The sequence below is a fragment of the Hibiscus syriacus genome, unplaced genomic scaffold, assembly GCF_006381635.1.
Source record: "Hibiscus syriacus cultivar Baekdansim isolate YM2019G1 unplaced genomic scaffold, ASM638163v2 tig00110114_pilon, whole genome shotgun sequence".
Classification (NCBI taxonomy): domain Eukaryota; kingdom Viridiplantae; phylum Streptophyta; class Magnoliopsida; order Malvales; family Malvaceae; genus Hibiscus; species Hibiscus syriacus.
Genome location: NW_024062594.1, coordinates 579,492 through 598,653, shown reverse-complemented (window position 1 = coordinate 598,653; position 19,162 = coordinate 579,492). Strand labels below are relative to the sequence as shown.

Below are 19,162 nucleotides of genomic sequence, written 5' to 3'. Positions count from 1 at the left end.
TTTAATCGCGAGCTGTGTTGTGCATTGTGTTCCTATGTGATGAATCTTTAGGGCCCTTTGCTTTTATGATTATCCAAGCTAATTGATCACATTTTAAAAACCAATTAAGTTAATCAAAGTATAGACACTAAATTCCTAATTTGAACGTTGTAAAGGACCAAAACCATAATTTAACCCAAAAACAAATGGTCATTTAATTATGAGTACTACTATAAACGCTATCGGCCCAATAAAAGCTTAAGAACTGTTCTTACCCAAAACAAAAACAAAATACATAAATCTTATTTAATTATAATTATCAAATACAATTGAAAATTTTTAAGAAAAATAAAAAAAATCTTTAAAAATAAATTTAATACAACTTCTGAAAATTTATATTATTTTGAAATTAAAAGATATTATTTTTGGGTTTTTAAAACTTTTTGATCATTTAAATCTAAAATATTCAAAGCAATATAATACCTAAACTTGATAAAATTAAATAATTATCAAATTTAAAACCATTTAAACATGAAACGATTATACTCCAAAATATACGAAAACAAAATGATTAAATTCTAAAATTGATCAAATTTTAATGAACCCATTCCTCATGGAACATACATTAAAAGCTTGTTGTGTTGGGATGAAAATTAAAATTCAAACATCTCCAAATATTAGGAAAAGATAATACTCCAAAAATTGTCCGCCTTCCAATTTGGATGCCAACTTGCTGGGTTGCACCCGGCAGATACGCAATTCAGTGGAACCCTAATTCACAAACATTACTATCAAGCGTCGACTAACTCAACAACTTACGTAGTAAAGTTGGAAACGTTTAGACTTAAAAGACTCAATTTGTATGTATGCATGCATGCATATATATAATGGCATAATAACGGATTTAGAAATAATTCTTAGAATTAATACATATATATATATTAATAACATAAACCTTTTGTAAGAGATAAGTACAAATAAAATTTTAGAGTGAATATAAACTGACTAAATAAATAATTACCTAAAAAATTTAGATTTTAAAATAAATACGTATCCGTCTTAAAGCTTCGGTGAAACCGATATTGTGCATACTTGTGTGTATGTCCTTAAAAGGGTAGCATGATTTTTTCTCATGTCGTTTCACTCTGTTTTCTAGAAATTCAATTACTTTTCTTTTACATATTTCCTCAAGTACTTGTTTCATGCTTTGCATACTTGTACGTATGGTATTATTCTATCGTCGGAACAACCGATGACTTCATTTTTATGGGTTTATATGTAGTGAAAGATCTTGACATTTAGTTCAAAGGACTAATTACTATGTTAAATCTGTATACATTTTATTTAAGATATCATATTCGGCTAGTGTAAAAATATAAAGATAACCATTAATGATGACTAAATTATTGTCTCGCATCTTTTAATTATAATTAATAAATGCACGAACCAAACAATCTCATTGTTAAAGGATTTGTGTTATTCCTTAAGGTTTCAGGTTCGGAATCTACGTATGCAAAAGTTTGAGTGTTTATTGTCAAAGGATTTAATCTTTAAATAGATACTTTATATTCCCTATATTTATATTAAAAGAACTATAATTAATAAATATTTATTTTCAACTATTTTTTAAAATTAAACGGATCTATAACGTAAAGAATCAAAATCATTTTTTAAAACTAAAATCGGACTGAAAATAAAACTCATCATCCATATAGTTTACCCTTACAAAATTTATGTCGGGAGATTAATTTAACATATTAAGTTGTTGAAAAAGATTTGGGAGCGACTTAGGTCCTACCATAGTCCACCATTTGTACATTTATATTATATATACAAAAAAAAAGTGTTTTACTTAAGGAATTAATTCATGAAGATAAACGAGAGCACTACCTTTACTTTTCACTTTATATGGTTAATGTCAAATGATGGTCATCCTTTACAAAAGAAATGGCATTATACATAAATGATTGACATAAAGGGTATTTTTATTTGTTCATTTATGTTAAGGCTACCCATTTGGGATTAATTTATTTAGAGATGAGTAATGACATTTTCCACTTTGAGTCTTTTTTAAAATTAAAAAAAAAAAAAAGAAAGGGAAAAGACAGAATTTTCACTGAACAATATATTTGACTCAGAAACTTAATAATTGAAGCCTTTTGAGGTTTGTGTATTACTCCTCATCAACACCCACACGCAAACTCCTTTGACTCAACACAAAATTAAAATAAAATAAGGCAAAGAAGGAAAGAAAAGGGAAGTTTATGCACGAAACCCAGCTTTTGTTTCCATTTAATATCTATTCTAATGGGGTGTGATCTAGTGGAACGAGGCCCTAAGTCTCTTAAATAAAGTTAAATGTTCGAATCTTGGTATTTATGAATAGAGTAAATTGGGCTGGAAGGGTCGTCCTCACCTCTGCAATATCCTATCTAAATAAGTCAGTCAATAGATCAGATACTAATGATTAATTAAAAAAAGTGTGGGGGTATGAAAGCATTTGCTTGTGAGCATTCTTTTTATCAGCACCAAAATTCATTAAACTTATCGTTTTGATTTTATTTTAATTCTAATTCTAATTCTAATTCTAATTCTAATTCTAATTCAGTCCTTATAATTGTGGGGAAAACAAGGTTCCCTTCTCTCTACGGAATCGGAAAGTCTTCTACATTTGTCAAATTTTGAGGCACCGGTTTCACTAAATCTCAACTGTCCCACCGTTACCCCTTGTTGTCCCTTAACTACCCTCACATTATCTCATTACTTCAATTATTTTCTTTCAATTTTTTCAAATAAATAATATAGTTACATGGATGATTGTACAATTAATGTATTCATCCACATAAAGAATAAATTTCATCATGATATACATATCGATGGTATAATTACTTAAATCTTATAATATCGTAAGATTTTTTTTGAATATTTTAAGTTGATTATAAGATAATATATATTCGGAATTCTCGTAACCTATTGACAATACGCACACGTGGTAGACATTGCTGCTCTAAAGTCGAACCTAAAATCTCTAGAAAGATCAATATTTTATTTTACTATTAAGATCACTTGATGAGTTTTAAAAATATAATAATTTCTTTCTTTAATAAATAGGAGAAAATTATAGTCTATAGTTTGCAAAAGAGATGGAAATGATGGAATTTGATCCATCTCCTTCTGAATGTTATATAAATGTTGGCAATGATAAAATGGCTGTCCCTTTTTTCCATATGAATGGGATAAGGGAGAGGTAAGATAGTAGGCTACCCCCAACACCAGGTTGAGAGCAGCTTCCGTAAGAGACCTCCGAATTATGAAATGTCCTCCGTGGGACTCGATCCCACGACCTCAAGGTTAAGAACCTTGTGCTCTACCAACTGAGCTGGATGGTCATTTCTAATATTAGTAATGATGATGAACATAAATAATCAAGTGATTAAATAGATAATTTATCTTATAGTATATACGTAATTGAGTGCTTGAAGCTTTTAAATCTTTTGTTCTATAATCTGCATTTTAAAAGTAAACAATAGATTAGTCAACCGAATGAATTTGATGCCAAATAATGCATGTAATAAAAATAATAATTAAACGACTACATTGGATTTTAGTTTGAAAGCTTTAAGAGGGGTATGTTTGTGATTTGGGTATGAGATGATGTCTCCCTAAAAATATTAATCTCACTTCCACTAGCATGCATTCAGTCTTAATTTAAACGGTAAATTACATCTTTTCTCACTGAATTATACTCTCTCTCCTATTTTCCTCACCCAACTTTCAAATTTTCTAATTTGCTCATTGAACTTTACAAATTAAATCATTTCACTCGCTCTGTCATTAACTATTTAACGACGTTAGAACATGGCGCAAGAAATGACATAAGCATCAAAACGATGTCGTTTTAAAAAAACTCAAATATACACCAAAATGATGTCGTTTCGAATCCATTATAAAATCCTTTTTTTCTTCTTCATTTCTTTATTTTTTTTCTTTTTCTTTCCCCTCATTTTCTCTCTACTTTGCAACCAGTTGCCGCTGTCAGCCACCACATAATTTTCATTTCGGCTACCGTCCAAAGTCGTTGATGGTGGTCGTTCGGTCCCAAATTTAATGGGTCGGTTCATCTCGAACCCCTGAGTCTAAATCCGATGGTTGTTTCACCAGAAAATGTCCCAAAATCTATGAATATGGATTGAAACTTTTCACCTTCCTCACTTTCAATCTCAAATTCGTTGACTTCGGAGCAAGTTCTGATAAAATGGAGTCGGATTCGGACTCAAGGTGTTGAGGTGAAGTGACTCATGAAATTTAAGATCGAACGAACACCATCTACAACAGTCGACAGTGGCAGGCAGTGACATAACAGGGGAGTGAGCAAAATAATTTAATTTGTAAAGTTCAATGAGCAAATTAGAAAATTTAAAAGTTGGATGAGGAAAATTGGAGAGAGTATAGTTCAGTTAGGGACAATGTAATTTACCCTAATTTAATTAAGATATAATGGGAAACTAGATTTGAGAAATCTTTGAAATGGGGCATCACTCATCAATTTGAATGTGCCACTTTCGTCACTTACCCCCAATCCGACGTGAGTGCCCGTCGTTTTGGAGGCAAGTAGGCCCCCCTTACCCTTTATTCCCTCCCCCACTTCTCGTGTTGACCTTATTACCCTCCCCTAATTCAACCAAATTTATTATTTTTTCTCCCCATCATTTAAGTTTACTTTATATATATATATATAATAGAAGAATATTTCAGTAGTAGAAAGAAATAGTCCATAGTTCTTAGTCCCAGTCCTGTCCTCTAAGTACAAAGCTTATTACTGAATAAATAAAAAAATAACAATGTCAATGGACCTTAGTCTTTCCACTTTTGTTATAATTGTCAATTTCAAAGACCCCTCAACGCAAGCAATTATGCTTTCCTTTCTATTTCTCATCATATAAATCAAGTTGGCGTAGAACCCGTTAATGTCTTGTTATTCTCATGTGGAAAATATTTTTTTCTTTTTTGAAAATAATAATTTCATTTGAATTTTATAATTTTTTCAATTTGAGTACAAACGTGAAAACCTTATATTAATTTTGAAGATTGTATTTTTTTATCATTACATCAATAGGTTAGATATGAAATTTCAGAATCTAAAAATATAAAATAACTGAACTTTCAAATCACTAAATTGATTTACCTGATTAAATCGAAGCCAACTAATTTAATTAATTTAATTTTATAGGTTTATTCGGTTAAAATTAGGGGTGTGTATAAAGATTCGATTCATTGATCCGATTTGAAAATCCAGATATTCAATCCATTTTTTTTTATTTTTAGATAATTCGGATAAGATACTTGAAAAAGTTCCGAATAATCGAATCATATATATTATAGTTTTGGATTATTCAAAAATTTGATAAAAAAATTGAACTTTTAGGTTTTAGACAGTCTTTAATCTAATAAATAAGTAACCCACCAACTCTTCAAAGCTCAAGCCCAGTAAAAATTAGGACATTTAATTATTTATTATAAGTGAGTAATTACATATATATATATATATAATATAGCATGTACATCGAAAAAATTACATTAAGTCACAAAATATAAAATTAATATTTTTGTCAAAATAAATTTTATATTCAGATCCAAATATTTGAATATCCGATCTGAAAATTCAAATATCTAATTTTTTCATATCAAATACAAATCATCAATTTAAATATCTAAAAATTTTGGATATTCAAATTTTTATGTCGGGCCAAATTTAATATATGAATTTGTACGCCTCTAATTAAAAAAAAAAACCTTGTAACACTCATTTTTTTCTTAATTTTGTGATGACTTTCCCAAAAGATAAGTATGTTATGAGCATAATTACACAATTATCCCCTAACATTTGTATAATTGAGCAATTTATAAATTTTTTAGAGTATTTTACACTTCAAACGTTTTAATTTTTATCAAAGCAGACCTTATTGAATAAAAATTATTAATTGACAAATGATCAACACATTTTACTAACATAAAATTTTCACATGTAATCAATTACAGATGTGGCATGTGTCATGTCACTCAAAATATCGATTTGGTATGTACAACACTACTTAAAGTGATGATATAATATGTGTCACATCAATAATCGAACATTTTTAGAAATATCGCGTCAATAACATGTACTGATCGTTAGTCAACTGACGATATCCACCCAACCTGAGCTATTTTAACAAAAAATAAAGCGCTTAAGTAAATATTTTAAAAAATAATATAAAATAAAATGATCATTTGTGCAAATATTATGGGAATAATTGTGTCAATATGCCTATATTACTATGTGTGGGAGTAATTTTTTTAGATAATTTGAGATAATTGTAAAATAATATTTTTTTCAGAGTTTTTTTAATTAATTTATAATATATACATATTCTATACATCAATTGATATCACTGGATAAATTCATGTTTATAAAGTTAGGGTAAGTAGCAAAGGACGGACCAATCCAATGAAAAAGTTGGTGACATCTCGTGAAAGCATTAGTTGTTTTATCCAGGAACCAAAGGGTAACACTATTTAGTCTCCCGGGGTGCATCTCCCCCAACCGATTGGCCTAAAATGTGTCAAACAAGGGTAATAGGGTACTTTCATCAGAACGGCATTAAATCAAAGACCTTCAACTAGATGAGCTCCAGCTGTATGTAACACAGGGTGATTTGACTTGCATTCTTCTTAATCCTAATTAGGGCAAGTCAGAACTCCACATTTACCAAAAGGTTCTTCATCCAAAAATGTCATTATCAAGATTATGTGCACAAAGGAAGGAAAAGGGGAATATATTTTAAGCAAAATATTGTTCAAAAATAAATAAAAATTATTATTACAAACATTATTTTTGAAGATGTGGCTATGCAAAAGAAATGTCATTATATATAGATGATTGACATAAAGGTATTGAACCACTCATCGTTTATTCATTAATATCATAATATCAAAGCAACCAATTTGGGATTACTTTATTTAGAGGGGGAGAGATTAATAATGACATTTCCCACTATGGATTTTTAAAATAAAAATGGGAAAAGGGGAAAATTTCCACTGAACAGCATATTTTACTCAAAAACATAATAATTGAAGCCTTTGACGTTTGTGTATTGCTCCTCATCAACACCCACACGCAAAGTCCTTTGACTCTCAACAAAAATCAAATAAAAGAAGAAAGAAAAGGAAAGTTTGTGCACGAAACCCATCTTTTCTTTCTACTTATTTATTCAAGTGGGGTGTGAGAGCATTTGCTTGTGGGTATTTCCTTTTTATATAATAATATGTATTAAATTAAATCCATTAACTGAAACACGAATAAAATATTCTCCCTTTATTAAAAAATAACAATTTTATTTTATTTCTAACTCAGTCCTTGTAATTCTATGAAATTGTGGGGAAAAAGGAGTTCCCCTTCTCTCCACGGAATCGGCCAGTCTTCTTCATTTGTCAATTTTTAAGGCTCCCTTCTCACTAAATCTCAACTCTTCTCAGTATTCTGTCCCACCTTTAAGAGGGGTATGTTTGTCATTTGGAGACGAACAGATGGGGATCATGACCTAAACTTTTGGGTAAACTATGAATTTAGTTACTCAACTATTATTTTCATTCCACATTAGTTATTTAATTATTTTTTTCTCAAAACTATCACTAATGTTACGTTTTAATTATTTATTATTAAAAAACTAATAGTGATGTTGATATATCACCATAAAGTAAAAACACATCATCATTAAAAAATTTAAAAATGTTAGTTGATGGTTTTGTTAATTTTTTAAAGGTATGTATTTAAAACAAAACCAAAATATAATGTTAATGATAATTTAAAAATAATCAAATTTGTTTTTATTCATTCGGATTCGAACACTAGGAATACTAAGTGTATGAAAGTTCAATATCAAATGATTTAGAGTTATCTTTAAACATATACTATATGTATTTACTCCAAATTAATCAAAAATAATAATAATTGGATGACTAAAATAAAACCATAATAATAATCAAATGATTAAATACATAATTTACCTCAAAATTTAAATCCGATCTAATCCGAAATAGTGAGCCAAACAAGATATCACTATTCACTTGTCACTTTGAAGGTGCCACTTTTGTCAATTTCCCTCAATCCGACGTCAGTGCCTGTCGTTTGGCGGCTAGTAGGACCCCTCACCCACTTTCCGTTTTTGACCTTATTACCCTTCCCTAATTCAACCAAAATTATTCTGTTTACTTTCATATATAATATCATAATAATAAAAGAATATTTTATTAGTAGAAGGAAAAATAGTCCATAGTTCTTAATCATGTCCTCTTTGTACAAAGATTATTATAAATTAATTAATTAAATGCCAGTGTCAATGGACCGTCGTCTTTCTTTCTTCTTTTGTTAAGAATCTCCGGCGCATTGTCAATTTCAAGGACCCCTCAACCCAACCTTATAAGTCCTGTCCTCTTAGTACAAAGCTTATTATGAATTATATTTTTTTCTTTCTTTCTTTCTCATAACATTTACAACTTTCCATTCCCTTTTATATCCTCCTCCTTTTTCTTGTTCCCCCTTGCTGATATCCTCTATTACTAGTATAAGAAGGCAGTGTCGTACGCCAAGATTGAAGGCTCAATTCTTCTCTCTTTTAGTTTCATATTTTTAACCGCAGCTTGAAGATGGAGAAGCTTAATTTTGTGAAGGACGGTGTGCTAAGATTGCCTCCTGGGTTCCGGTTTCATCCCACGGACGAAGAGCTAGTGGTTCAGTACTTGAGAAGAAAGGTGCTTGCTTGGCCTTTACCTGCCTCCATCATTCCTGAAGTTGATGTTTGCAAAGCCGATCCTTGGGAATTGCCAGGTTGGTTATTTTCTAACCAAATTAGAATCCTTTAGGAGAAATCAAAGGGGTTGCTTTGCTTGATGAACTGATACATTGGGTGTAATTTTGTTTTTTATCAGGTGATTTGGAGCAAGAGAGGTACTTCTTCAGCACCAGGGAAGCCAAGTATCCGAATGGGAATAGATCCAATAGAGCCACACTTTCAGGTTATTGGAAAGCAACTGGAATCGACAAACAAATCGTGATTTGTAGGGGCAACCGAGTTGTTGGTATGAAGAAAACCCTGGTTTTTTACAAAGGAAACCCCCCGAAGGGAACTAGAACCGACTGGATAATGCATGAGTATCGTCTCCTTAGCGCCGAGACAGCAGACTGCAATGCGGTGGCAGTGGGAAATTGGGTGTTGTGCCGGATATTTTTGAAGAAAAGAAGTGGTGGTGGTACTAAAAACGACAAGGGAGGAGGTGAAGCAAGGACAATGAGGCCTGTTTTCTATGATTTCCTGACCAAGGAGAGGACCCGCTTAAATCTCGCATCTTCATCGTCCTCCTCCTGCTCCAGTGGGATCACTCATGCCTCAAACAATGAAACGGACGACCACGAAGAAAGCAGTGGTTGCAATAGTTTTCCGTATTTCAGAAGAAAACCTTAAAAACAACTCCACAGTTGCACTCTTTTCTTTCTTTCTTTTTTTTTAAATTTTCATCATGCCTGTGTATCAGTAGTTGGTCTTCTGATTAGCCAATCAGATAAATAACCCTCTTTGGGTCTCTCTTTTTGCCAATAGTTATCATGCAGCAGAAAAGTGGTAAAAGAAAAAGAACATAGAGCTCGGCATGCATTAACTATTATTTGAAGAAAAAGTTGAAATATGTTAGAATAGAACCCGATTCAACCACAATTATTTTCACAATGGGATCGAATATCCGAATATTCTGAGCCTCCACCCAAATTTTTATCTTCCTGTACAAGAAAAACAAGCAGACATTCTGAGCCTGGTTTTTCTGAGCATTTGCTACTACTGTCGCATACTCAAAGAGTAAGTCTAAGGTTGTAGGAAAATAGGGTTGAACTAAAATTGGTTTCTAGTTGTGGATTTTGCGTATGATTCTTTTGGAAACTTAAGCCAATATTTACCTCTTTAACTATTGAACACATAACGAGTACAAGTCGGAATGTAAATGAACAAATTGTTAAATGGATTGTTAGTAAATCGCTCGTATAACTTTCATTTATTATTATTTTTTGTTTATTAAATTAATAAATGAGTATGAAGGAAATTATTATATTTATTCAATAAACGAATGAACTAGAACAATGTAGTGTTAGGGTCGTTTATGTTTACGAATAAATTTATTTATTAATTATTTTATTCAATTCTCCCTTATTTCGTGTTTTAAATGTTGTTAAGGAAGGGATTAAATTGAATACAACGTGAAATTTAAAGTTCAAAGTATGAAGCCCAAAAGCTTAATTTCACCATTTTTCTAAACATATACACGAATTAAATGAATATGTTAATGAACGTTAAACGAATCAAACACGAATACATTTAAAATAAATAAATGTATATGAACATAATATTAAAAAGTATAAACGAACATGAACTAAAAATACACTTATAAAAATAAACAATTTAACATCAACACAACTTTCTTTTATGCCCTAAGCACATAAGGATGTGATACCACAAATATGAGAGGTTAGAAAGTGGGACACGGAGCTTTACATGATTGCCAAGTGCATGCGAAACAGACAGGGGAGGGGCACACAATGACACCTTCATTATCGTCAATAATTAAGGTTGTTTACTTTGGCATATCAAGAAGAGCAAACACCAATATATGAAGTTTAAAAATTTGGGATGATGGTTGACGATGTCATGATGACCCATCATAGTATTAATTAAATATATGCCGACCAGAGTTTCTTGTGACAACGGTTTTACAATCAAAGTTGGGGATCTTCACGTCCCTTTTGCATACGTCTTCCAAGCAAACTTTTTGCTTTATAAATAAAACAAAAATCTCAATTTTTCTTAAAAGTTTATTCTAAAATGGTATACTAATGTCAAAATCAGTGTTGTGGCCCGTACAAAGACAAGTAGGAGGGCTTTCACAGCTTTTTCTTTGGGTTTTGGGATCCAACTTTCAAGCCTCCTCCTTGACCCCGTCTCTACGATACCAAAATGGACCAAACATTATCCATATAACAAAATTCAATCCTATCTATATAGGCTAAGGATTTTCATTTAAAAGACATGAGATCCCATCAATCCTCTAAACTTAGGGTGGGGACTCTCCCTCTAAATTGATATGTTTGTTGCCAATATGGATGTACAAATCTGCAAGGGTAGTCCATCATCATCAAATTCAATTCAATCATAAATCAATTTTGTTGGTGAAAACGAATAGCCACGATGACTATAGAAAGTTCATTTTTTTATTTAAAAAAAAAGTCACAAATAATGAACGAATTTGAGTTCTGTCTCTATGAAAAGATAGAAGAGATACATAGAAAAGATGACTCTAGATCCTCTCTTTCAATCTTGAACCTGAGGTGTGACTGATACAGTTGTTAGACAGATTATTATGATGTGTCATTGTCAATAGCCTAAACAAGCATTACGGGGCTGCTACATTTTAAGCATGCAAACGGCATGCCGCCCTTCCTTAAGTGAACCCTTTCTACCAATTAAATTTTGACACTCTTATTCACCAGGCGTCAGTGTGTGCTTAACTCTGCTGTGTACAAACCTAGTTTCAATAGCTTTCCCTTATCCAAATTCCAGGTGTAAGAAGGGAGTGGATTTATGCAATTGTCCCAGACTGGAGCAGTAGCAGCAGAGAAGCGCTACCTGTCTAAATTACCAACAAACAGACATAATAGAGTCCCTTTTTACCCACGACATTTAGGAAGCCTAATGCCTCCGCAGCACGACACCTGTCGGTAACATTTTGGGAACGTGTCTCTAGTCCTTTACCTTTATTTTATCATATCATTTACTCTCAGCTTCTTGAATGGGATTTGCTATATATAAATAGAGCGATCCCCAACCTTGTAGCATACACAGAAAAAGGAAGCAGCTGGTGCGAGTTTACGGAAGAGTGTGGTGTTTGGGGCGCATGACTGCGTGGTACCATCAAAACTTGTCATTTGAAAAGCGGTGATAGTGCCACGCTGTGAGCGTCTAAAATTTCATATTCCATACTTGGAAAATGTTAAAAGTTCGGCACTGACCTTGGATCTTCAATTCAAATGATGTGATGGTTTTGTTAAAGTTTCTGTGTTACATGTCTACTGGTATTTTACTATAGTATGCTCAAGTTGGTTTGTTTGCACTTGCAGGATAGTGAAGATCACTCTACTCTCTACCCGAACATCAATTCCTTGATCCAAACAATGGAGCATAAGTAATTTTATTAAAAATCCCACCAATTATTGGTATAGATTTCGGTAGCAAAAAATAAAAATGAAATTAGTTTCCTTGTGTGCCCTTTTTAATGGTAATTTATACATAAATAAAAGCAAAATACATATTGGGCTATGAAACTTCAACTTGAAGTGTCACTGTTCATTCTGCTCCAAATTTTGTCCCACCAACCCTTCTCAGCCGAGCATCCTCCTAACCCCCACTATTCTTCACAAATTTCCCTTAAATATTAGGGTAAATTATTCTGGAGGTCACTAAATTTTAACAAAAATAATGACATGATACCATCTTAAATTAAAGAAAATAAGAATAAGATTGGAGAAAATCAAAGATGGATATTAAGATTATAGACAGACTTAATCATTTAATCAAATACAATATATATGTTAAAATTTAGTTAATGTTATATATCTTCTAAGATCAAAATAGTGTTAAGGAGATTTAATCCTAAGATTTATATGTAAGCATAACGCTTAATCATTAAATTAAATATCTTTTTAAAGTTACCAAATATCATATTTAGCTTAAATTGTTTTGATGCAAGTATTTTTTAAAACACTAAATTCAATATTCATTTACGACTAATCAGACGGTCGATGATTTGATTAAAATCAAAATAAGAGTTTAATGATCTAATTGATATTATTGTTATTGAATAGTTAAAATAGAATTGATCTCGTAATCTAGTGACCTACAAGATAATTTACCACAAATATTAATGAAGCCAAGAAAAAAAAAACATATATTCAATCTTTCCTCTCGTTAACAACTAACCGTCGATTGTTGTCCTAGCTTACCAAAGCTTCGATCCCGACCCTTAAAATAAAATTGACCGCTGTACTAGATCTTGCTGCGGAATGTTCAGATTTTTATATTAAAGAAAAAGTTGTTCAAAAAGTAAATAAATAAAGAAAGAAAGGAAGGAAAGAAAGGACAATAATAAAAATTTTGATATTTGTTTTAACATAGTGGATGTGTTAGTTGAGCTGTGGTGCTCTTCCCTCCCTTTTGTTTTTTTTTTCAATTTTGGCCATCTCCTTGCCACTGCATCATCAGGTCTGGGGAGCATCTATGTTCTGGATCTGATTTGGTTCTCACTAACCAGCCTTTAATTTCTGATTTATATTTCTGTATTTGTATAAATATAGTTGTTTATTTTGATCTGAATCATTTGTTAGTAATGAAGTTTCTGATTTTAGAATAGAAAATCCTCAGTTGGTGAGTCAGCAAAGCATTTTTACTCGAACCAATGTTGAGGCAGTCATTGCCTCAGATTCGTCCCGCAGTGTCGGTGCTGAGAAGCTACTCATCATCAGCAAAACAGGTGATTCTTTTCACCTCTTATTTCATTGCTGATTTGCTGCTGTTAGATATCATATTGCACACTGCAAGAGTTACCTCGTATGCTATAGGGTAGCTGTGTTTTATCTTATGAACTGCTGTAGACTTGCTTCAGTTCATAAAATCAAAACTGTGATCTGCATTTCATATAAGCTTGCACATGCACACATATATGACTATGCCTATGCTTGTAGTTGTGTGTATATGTAAGTTTGCTTTTCTTTCTGTTAATGATAAAGGGGTTTTTGTGAATATTAGTCTATGCTAAAAGACAAGGCTTAGCTTTCCTAAATATGGATTTGATTTTCTTTATTTGGGGTGCGTAGTGAAAAATATGCACGGATGACAGTGAGAGGGGCATTAAACTCTGCTCTCGATGAGGAGATGTCAGCTGATCCGAAAGTCTTTTTGATGGGTGAAGAGGTCAGAAACTATTAAGTGGAACTTCTTTTAATAATCCTAACCTTGGGCGTTCCTTTTGTTTTTATGGTCTTGCTTTGCTTATTCTTCTTTTTTTAAATGCAGGTCGGAGAATATCAGGGTGCATACAAGGTTAGCGTTAATATAAATTTTCTATTTTTCCATGTATATTAAAGGCAATAGAAGCATTGTTAATTTGTTACATCTATCTGAGGATTGCCTTTTATCTCTCTTTTAGATATCCAAGGGTTTTTTGGAAAAGTATGGACCTGAGAGGGTTCTTGATACTCCTATTACTGAGGTTATTGTCCTTGCCTTGCATATTCTCTTCTTTATTCTTTTCTTCATTTCATAATTATTTGATCAAATCATTGATCTCACATGTTATGTATGTTTTTATTGATTTTTTCTATTACTTTTTGCACTGTTTTCCAATCACAGTTGTTTATTTCTTGTTTCACAGGCTGGTTTTGCTGGGATTGGGGTCGGTGCTGCATACTACGGCCTGAAGCCTGTAGTGGAGTTTATGACATTTAACTTCTCCATGCAGGTTAGAAAAGACTTCTAAATGAATTGATATGCATGTCATGGAAAAGAAAGAAGAGTTAATATGCCATCATTTTCCTTTTGTTTTAGGTACAGTGGAGTTAAAATTGCTACTGTAATGTGCTGTTAAACTCTTAGAAGTTTGTATGAATGAAGTATGCTTGTTTTCCCTGAAGCCAGACACACTGTCAAAACTCGTACTGAAATGAGAGTGATGGTATATTGCAACAGTGTGTTAACTCTTCTTTCTTTTCCAAGACACTAACTTATGTTATTGGAATACAAGTTTGTTTAGCGGTAACTTATTCTCAATTCTTGTTAGAGTTGTAATTCTCTTGGGTGATTAGGTGCATGCTAACCGTCAAAAACCTGGTGCTAAACAAGCTAACATATGCTTCTTTATAGAAATATGAGATCTTCGGAGTTCTTGTGGTAGCCATTTGCTGTGAAAGATGTCATAGCTTTTGAAACCATGATTTGATTTCCCTTCTGCTTTCAATGTTCAAGAGTGTAAGTGGTTCTGAGGTCTTCTTAGACTGTTGCAACATCATTTGTACTTGGAAATCTGTATTATGTTTACCCAATATTTAAATTTAGTGAGTGCTGTATGCCAGAATCTCCCAAATTTAAAGCTAAATTATTATTGGCCATTCCATTGTAGTAAGCAAGTTAAATGACTTTGGTTACTCTTAAATGTGCATGTAGGATTTTATTATGGTGCAGATATTTCTTTGATCTGTTTTTGGAGTATATTGCAGGCAATTGACCACATTATTAACTCCGCTGCAAAGTCCAACTATATGTCTGCTGGCCAGATGTCTGTACCCATTGTTTTTAGAGGACCTAATGGCGCTGCTGCTGGTGTAGGTGCCCAACACTCTCAGGTATAGTTTCTGCATGCTGTTACTTTCACTCATTATTTAGCTTATTTACATGCATTTTACTCACCTACGTCCCTTAGATCTTACTTAGGTTGAAAATAATTTATTTTTATGTTTGTAATTACTGCTTAATTATTTAATTTTGTAGAGGTAGCTAGGCTTCAATATAGTAAGAAGATGTTTTCTTGGTTTTTGTCCAGTGTTATGCATCATGGTATGCTTCTTGTCCTGGATTGAAAGTGCTGACACCATACAGTTCTGAAGATGCTCGTGGACTGCTCAAGGTTGCTATTAGAGATCCTGACCCAGTTGTTTTCCTTGAAAATGAGTTGTTTTAAGTGAATTGATGATATATGATTCTCATATATTTTAGTCCCTACTCCCTACATCACTGCTCTACCCTCCAGTTAGAATTTTAATGACTGAAATTGCTCTGATATAATCATTCTGCTTCAGATATGGTGAATCATTCCCTGTTTCTGATGAAGTTCTTGATTCCAGCTTTTGCCTTCCAATTGGGAAAGCTAAGGTAATGTTACGAGTCCCCAGAATTTCTCATAACTGTTCTTGTTAGTATTACTGATGCTTATCCAGTCATTGATTCTACATATCTTACGATCGATGCTTCATTTGTTTTTGTTTTTTTTGAACGGCTCACTTTAACAGATATAGAGAGTAGGAAAAGATGTGGCTATTACAGCCTTTTCAAAAATGGTGGGCCATGCTCTTAAGGGATGCCCTGTATGCAATATCTTTTTGAATATTATGTTCCTACTTACCATTTGAGTAGTTGCAAATGCAAGTACAAATATCCCAGTGAAAAATAACAATCTAAAACTGTGAAGAATGGACAATGCTACATCCTCATGTTTTCATGTAGGATATGTATCCCACATAGACACTATTTGATGCGACCAAATACGTCTGCTGGAGCTGGATACACCAGAAAAATTTAAGGAAAAAATATATCGAGTATGGCATGCATTTGGCAATTAAGGGGCAATAGGTTCTTTGCCACTGGCAGTGAAAATACAAAAAAAATTGTCACTGCAAAATAGAAAAGAAGATAGAAACGTTGAGAACAAAATAATATTCCTTTTCTTTTTGCCTAAGATGGAGTTGATCTTTGTGAATGAAACTCCATTTACCGATGAAAAGTTGGATAGAAGATGATCATTGAAAGGAAACGTGTGTCTGCTTTGTTCATCAGGCAATTCCAGCCGCCACATCATTTGTAAGAAAGGGAATAATGTGTTTCTAAATTAGAGGGAACTTGAATATAATCTTCTGCTTCATTAAATGAGTTTTTGTTTGATTGGCTTAAAACTTTATTGGTTATACTTGAGCTATAAGATTATTGGACCCAATTTTTTTATAATATCATTCACTGCCGATAGTGATCAAGGTGGACACTTCATTTATCTGGTGCACAGCAGGCTCTTGTGATTGGTTATACTATCTTTTAATCTCTGGGCTCTATAGTTGCCTAACATATGGTGTGAATTTTCAATTGGAGTTAAATATGAGTGCAAATCTAATTATTAGAGCTTAATGCACTTCTTAATGAGTCATCCAGTATCATGTTGGGTTGCCTAGTTCTTTAACCTTGTTTGTATCCTCCTGAAAATCTGATTTCATATTTCGAACATGTTAGCTCGTGGACTTGAAACTAATAGAATATTTGTTGTTCAGGCAGCTGAGATACTTGAAAGGGATGGAATTGACGCGGAGGTAAAATATGTAACACAAAGAAGTCATACGTACTTACAAGTTGGTTCGATTATTCTTTAAGAAATGCAATGGCTGGTTTTGTTAAATACAGGTTATAAATTTGCGTTCTATTAGGCCACCAGATAGATCAACAATTAATGCTTCCATCAGGAAAACCAACAGATTGATAACAGTTGAAGAAGGGTTTCCGCAGCATGGTGTTGGTGCTGAAATCTGGTTCGAGTTCTTTTCTTTTTTAATCATTTAATTTCTGCTTACCAAATATTCTGGTTCCTTTTATATTTACAAAGACACTTTTTCACAGTGCATCGGTTGTGGAGGAGAGTTTCGCTTATCTTGATGCACCGGTTGAGAGAATTGCTGGAGCTGATGTTCCCATGCCATATGCAGCAAATCTCGAGAGAATGGCTGTGCCACAGGTAATTTAATTTCTTCCGATGCTTCTATTTTAACTTGTTTTTTCTGACAACAAGGATCCTTTAATCCCATCCATCTTCAACACGTCTGTCTGATGGCTGCATGGATGCTATTTACGTATAGCTATAGGTTAATTTTCTTTTTTCTTGTACGATTCTGCAGGTTGAAGATATTGTCCGTGCTGCGAAGAGAGCATGCTACAGATCCGAACCATTGGCTGCCGCTGCATGATCGAACCAATCTAGGTCAGAAAGTCTTCCAGCGAGTATAATGTTATTGCTCGCCATTTGCATGATCTGTACTATTGTCTAGTGTCCCTGTTTATCTATGAATGAATTCATAATATAGCCAATAAATATAATTTTTGTGCTGGTTATAACATATCTTTTTGAAAGGCAGTTGACACACTCTCGTTTAATTAAATGATTTTACATGTAAACGAATCATATAGCGAGTATTTTAAATCATAACAAAATTAGAGTCCTAAATTGATTGAAATTGAAACAGGAGAAAAAGGGGCTCCCTAGTCCTAGACTTAGCCCCCACGAAACACGGTTTATTGACCAAAGCCTTTTGTGATCATAACCTTTTCTTTAACCGGTCGTCGTGCTTTTAAGATTTTTCTTAACATCCACAATTAACTAATACCAATGATGATGAATTGACTTTGAAAATTTGACACTGTTTCTTTATCTGGAAACTACTAATGTCATATGAACATTAAATCAAGGAAATCAACAAACAAAAGCCGTTATTGGGCAACAAATGAACCAAAGAGTGATTGAGCAAGTTTCCTGTGTAGTTTCACTCTACGGCATTTTAAATATACGGTTAAAAAAATATTTTACTAAAAATATTAATATTTTTTTAAAATTTTCGGTGAAGTGTTATCTAAAATATTTTTTTTATTTTATCGAAAATGTTCATTTCGTTACTTAATTTCTAGTAGAAAAAATAATATTTTAGGTAGTACCTAATATTAATATTTTCAGTATAAAAAATAATGTTTAAGTAACGTTTTACAGGAAATGTTAAAAATTTTAAGTAGCACCCACTATTAATATTTTCGGTATAAAAAATAATATTTTATATAATGTTTTATCAGAAATATTAAAAATTATTATTATTTTTAATAGTATTTTTTTAACCGTATAATAAAACTGACGTCCCTTAGTCATCTCAAGTTTCTTTGTTTGTTACCTAGTTGATTTTGGCAATTGTTATTATGAGAATTTTCTCCGTCTGCACAAACAGTACAGAACAGAGAGATATAATTGCTACACGTTTTGGGATTATTGAAAATTTTAGGAGATTTTATAAAGTATGTTTTATTTTTATTTTTATTTTTATAGAAAATAAAAATGTTGAAAATAAAAATGAACGAAAATATGAAAACGTAACAAAGATGTTTTTAATATTTTTCTTAAAATTATTTTAAAATTTTGAAAAATATGAAAACACGAGATTTATTTAATTTACATGGGTTTAAATTCTTCCAATAATTATTTTTTAGACTCTGAGCTCTATAACTTTTGCATAATAATAATAATAATAATAATAATAATA

The 19,162-nt window shown here is 32.2% G+C and overlaps 1 protein-coding gene and 1 pseudogene across 1 annotated transcript; both read left to right on the top strand.

Moving 5' to 3' along the window:
• The first annotated feature begins 8,532 nt into the window (after nt 1-8,532).
• Nucleotides 8,533-9,486, top strand: LOC120215218 (NAC domain-containing protein 83-like). The gene is made up of 2 exons (XM_039212947.1): nt 8,533-8,845; nt 8,947-9,486. Exons 1-2 carry the CDS (start codon nt 8,665-8,667, stop codon nt 9,477-9,479), a joined length of 714 nt encoding a protein of 237 aa, XP_039068878.1. The 5' UTR covers nt 8,533-8,664; the 3' UTR covers nt 9,480-9,486.
• Nucleotides 9,487-13,494: 4,008 nt separating this feature from the next.
• On the top strand, nt 13,495-17,868 carry LOC120215217 (annotated as a pseudogene).
• Nucleotides 17,869-19,162: the final 1,294 nt, after the last annotated feature.

Bases quoted from the DNA above. Each gene is read 5' to 3' on its own strand.
- LOC120215218 (XM_039212947.1), top strand. From the start codon at position 8,665: ATGGAGAAGCTTAATTTTGTGAAGGACGGTGTGCTAAGATTGCCTCCT. The intron at 8,846-8,946 runs GTTGGTTATTTT...GTTTTTTATCAG, and splicing joins CGATCCTTGGGAATTGCCAG to GTGATTTGGAGCAAGAGAGG.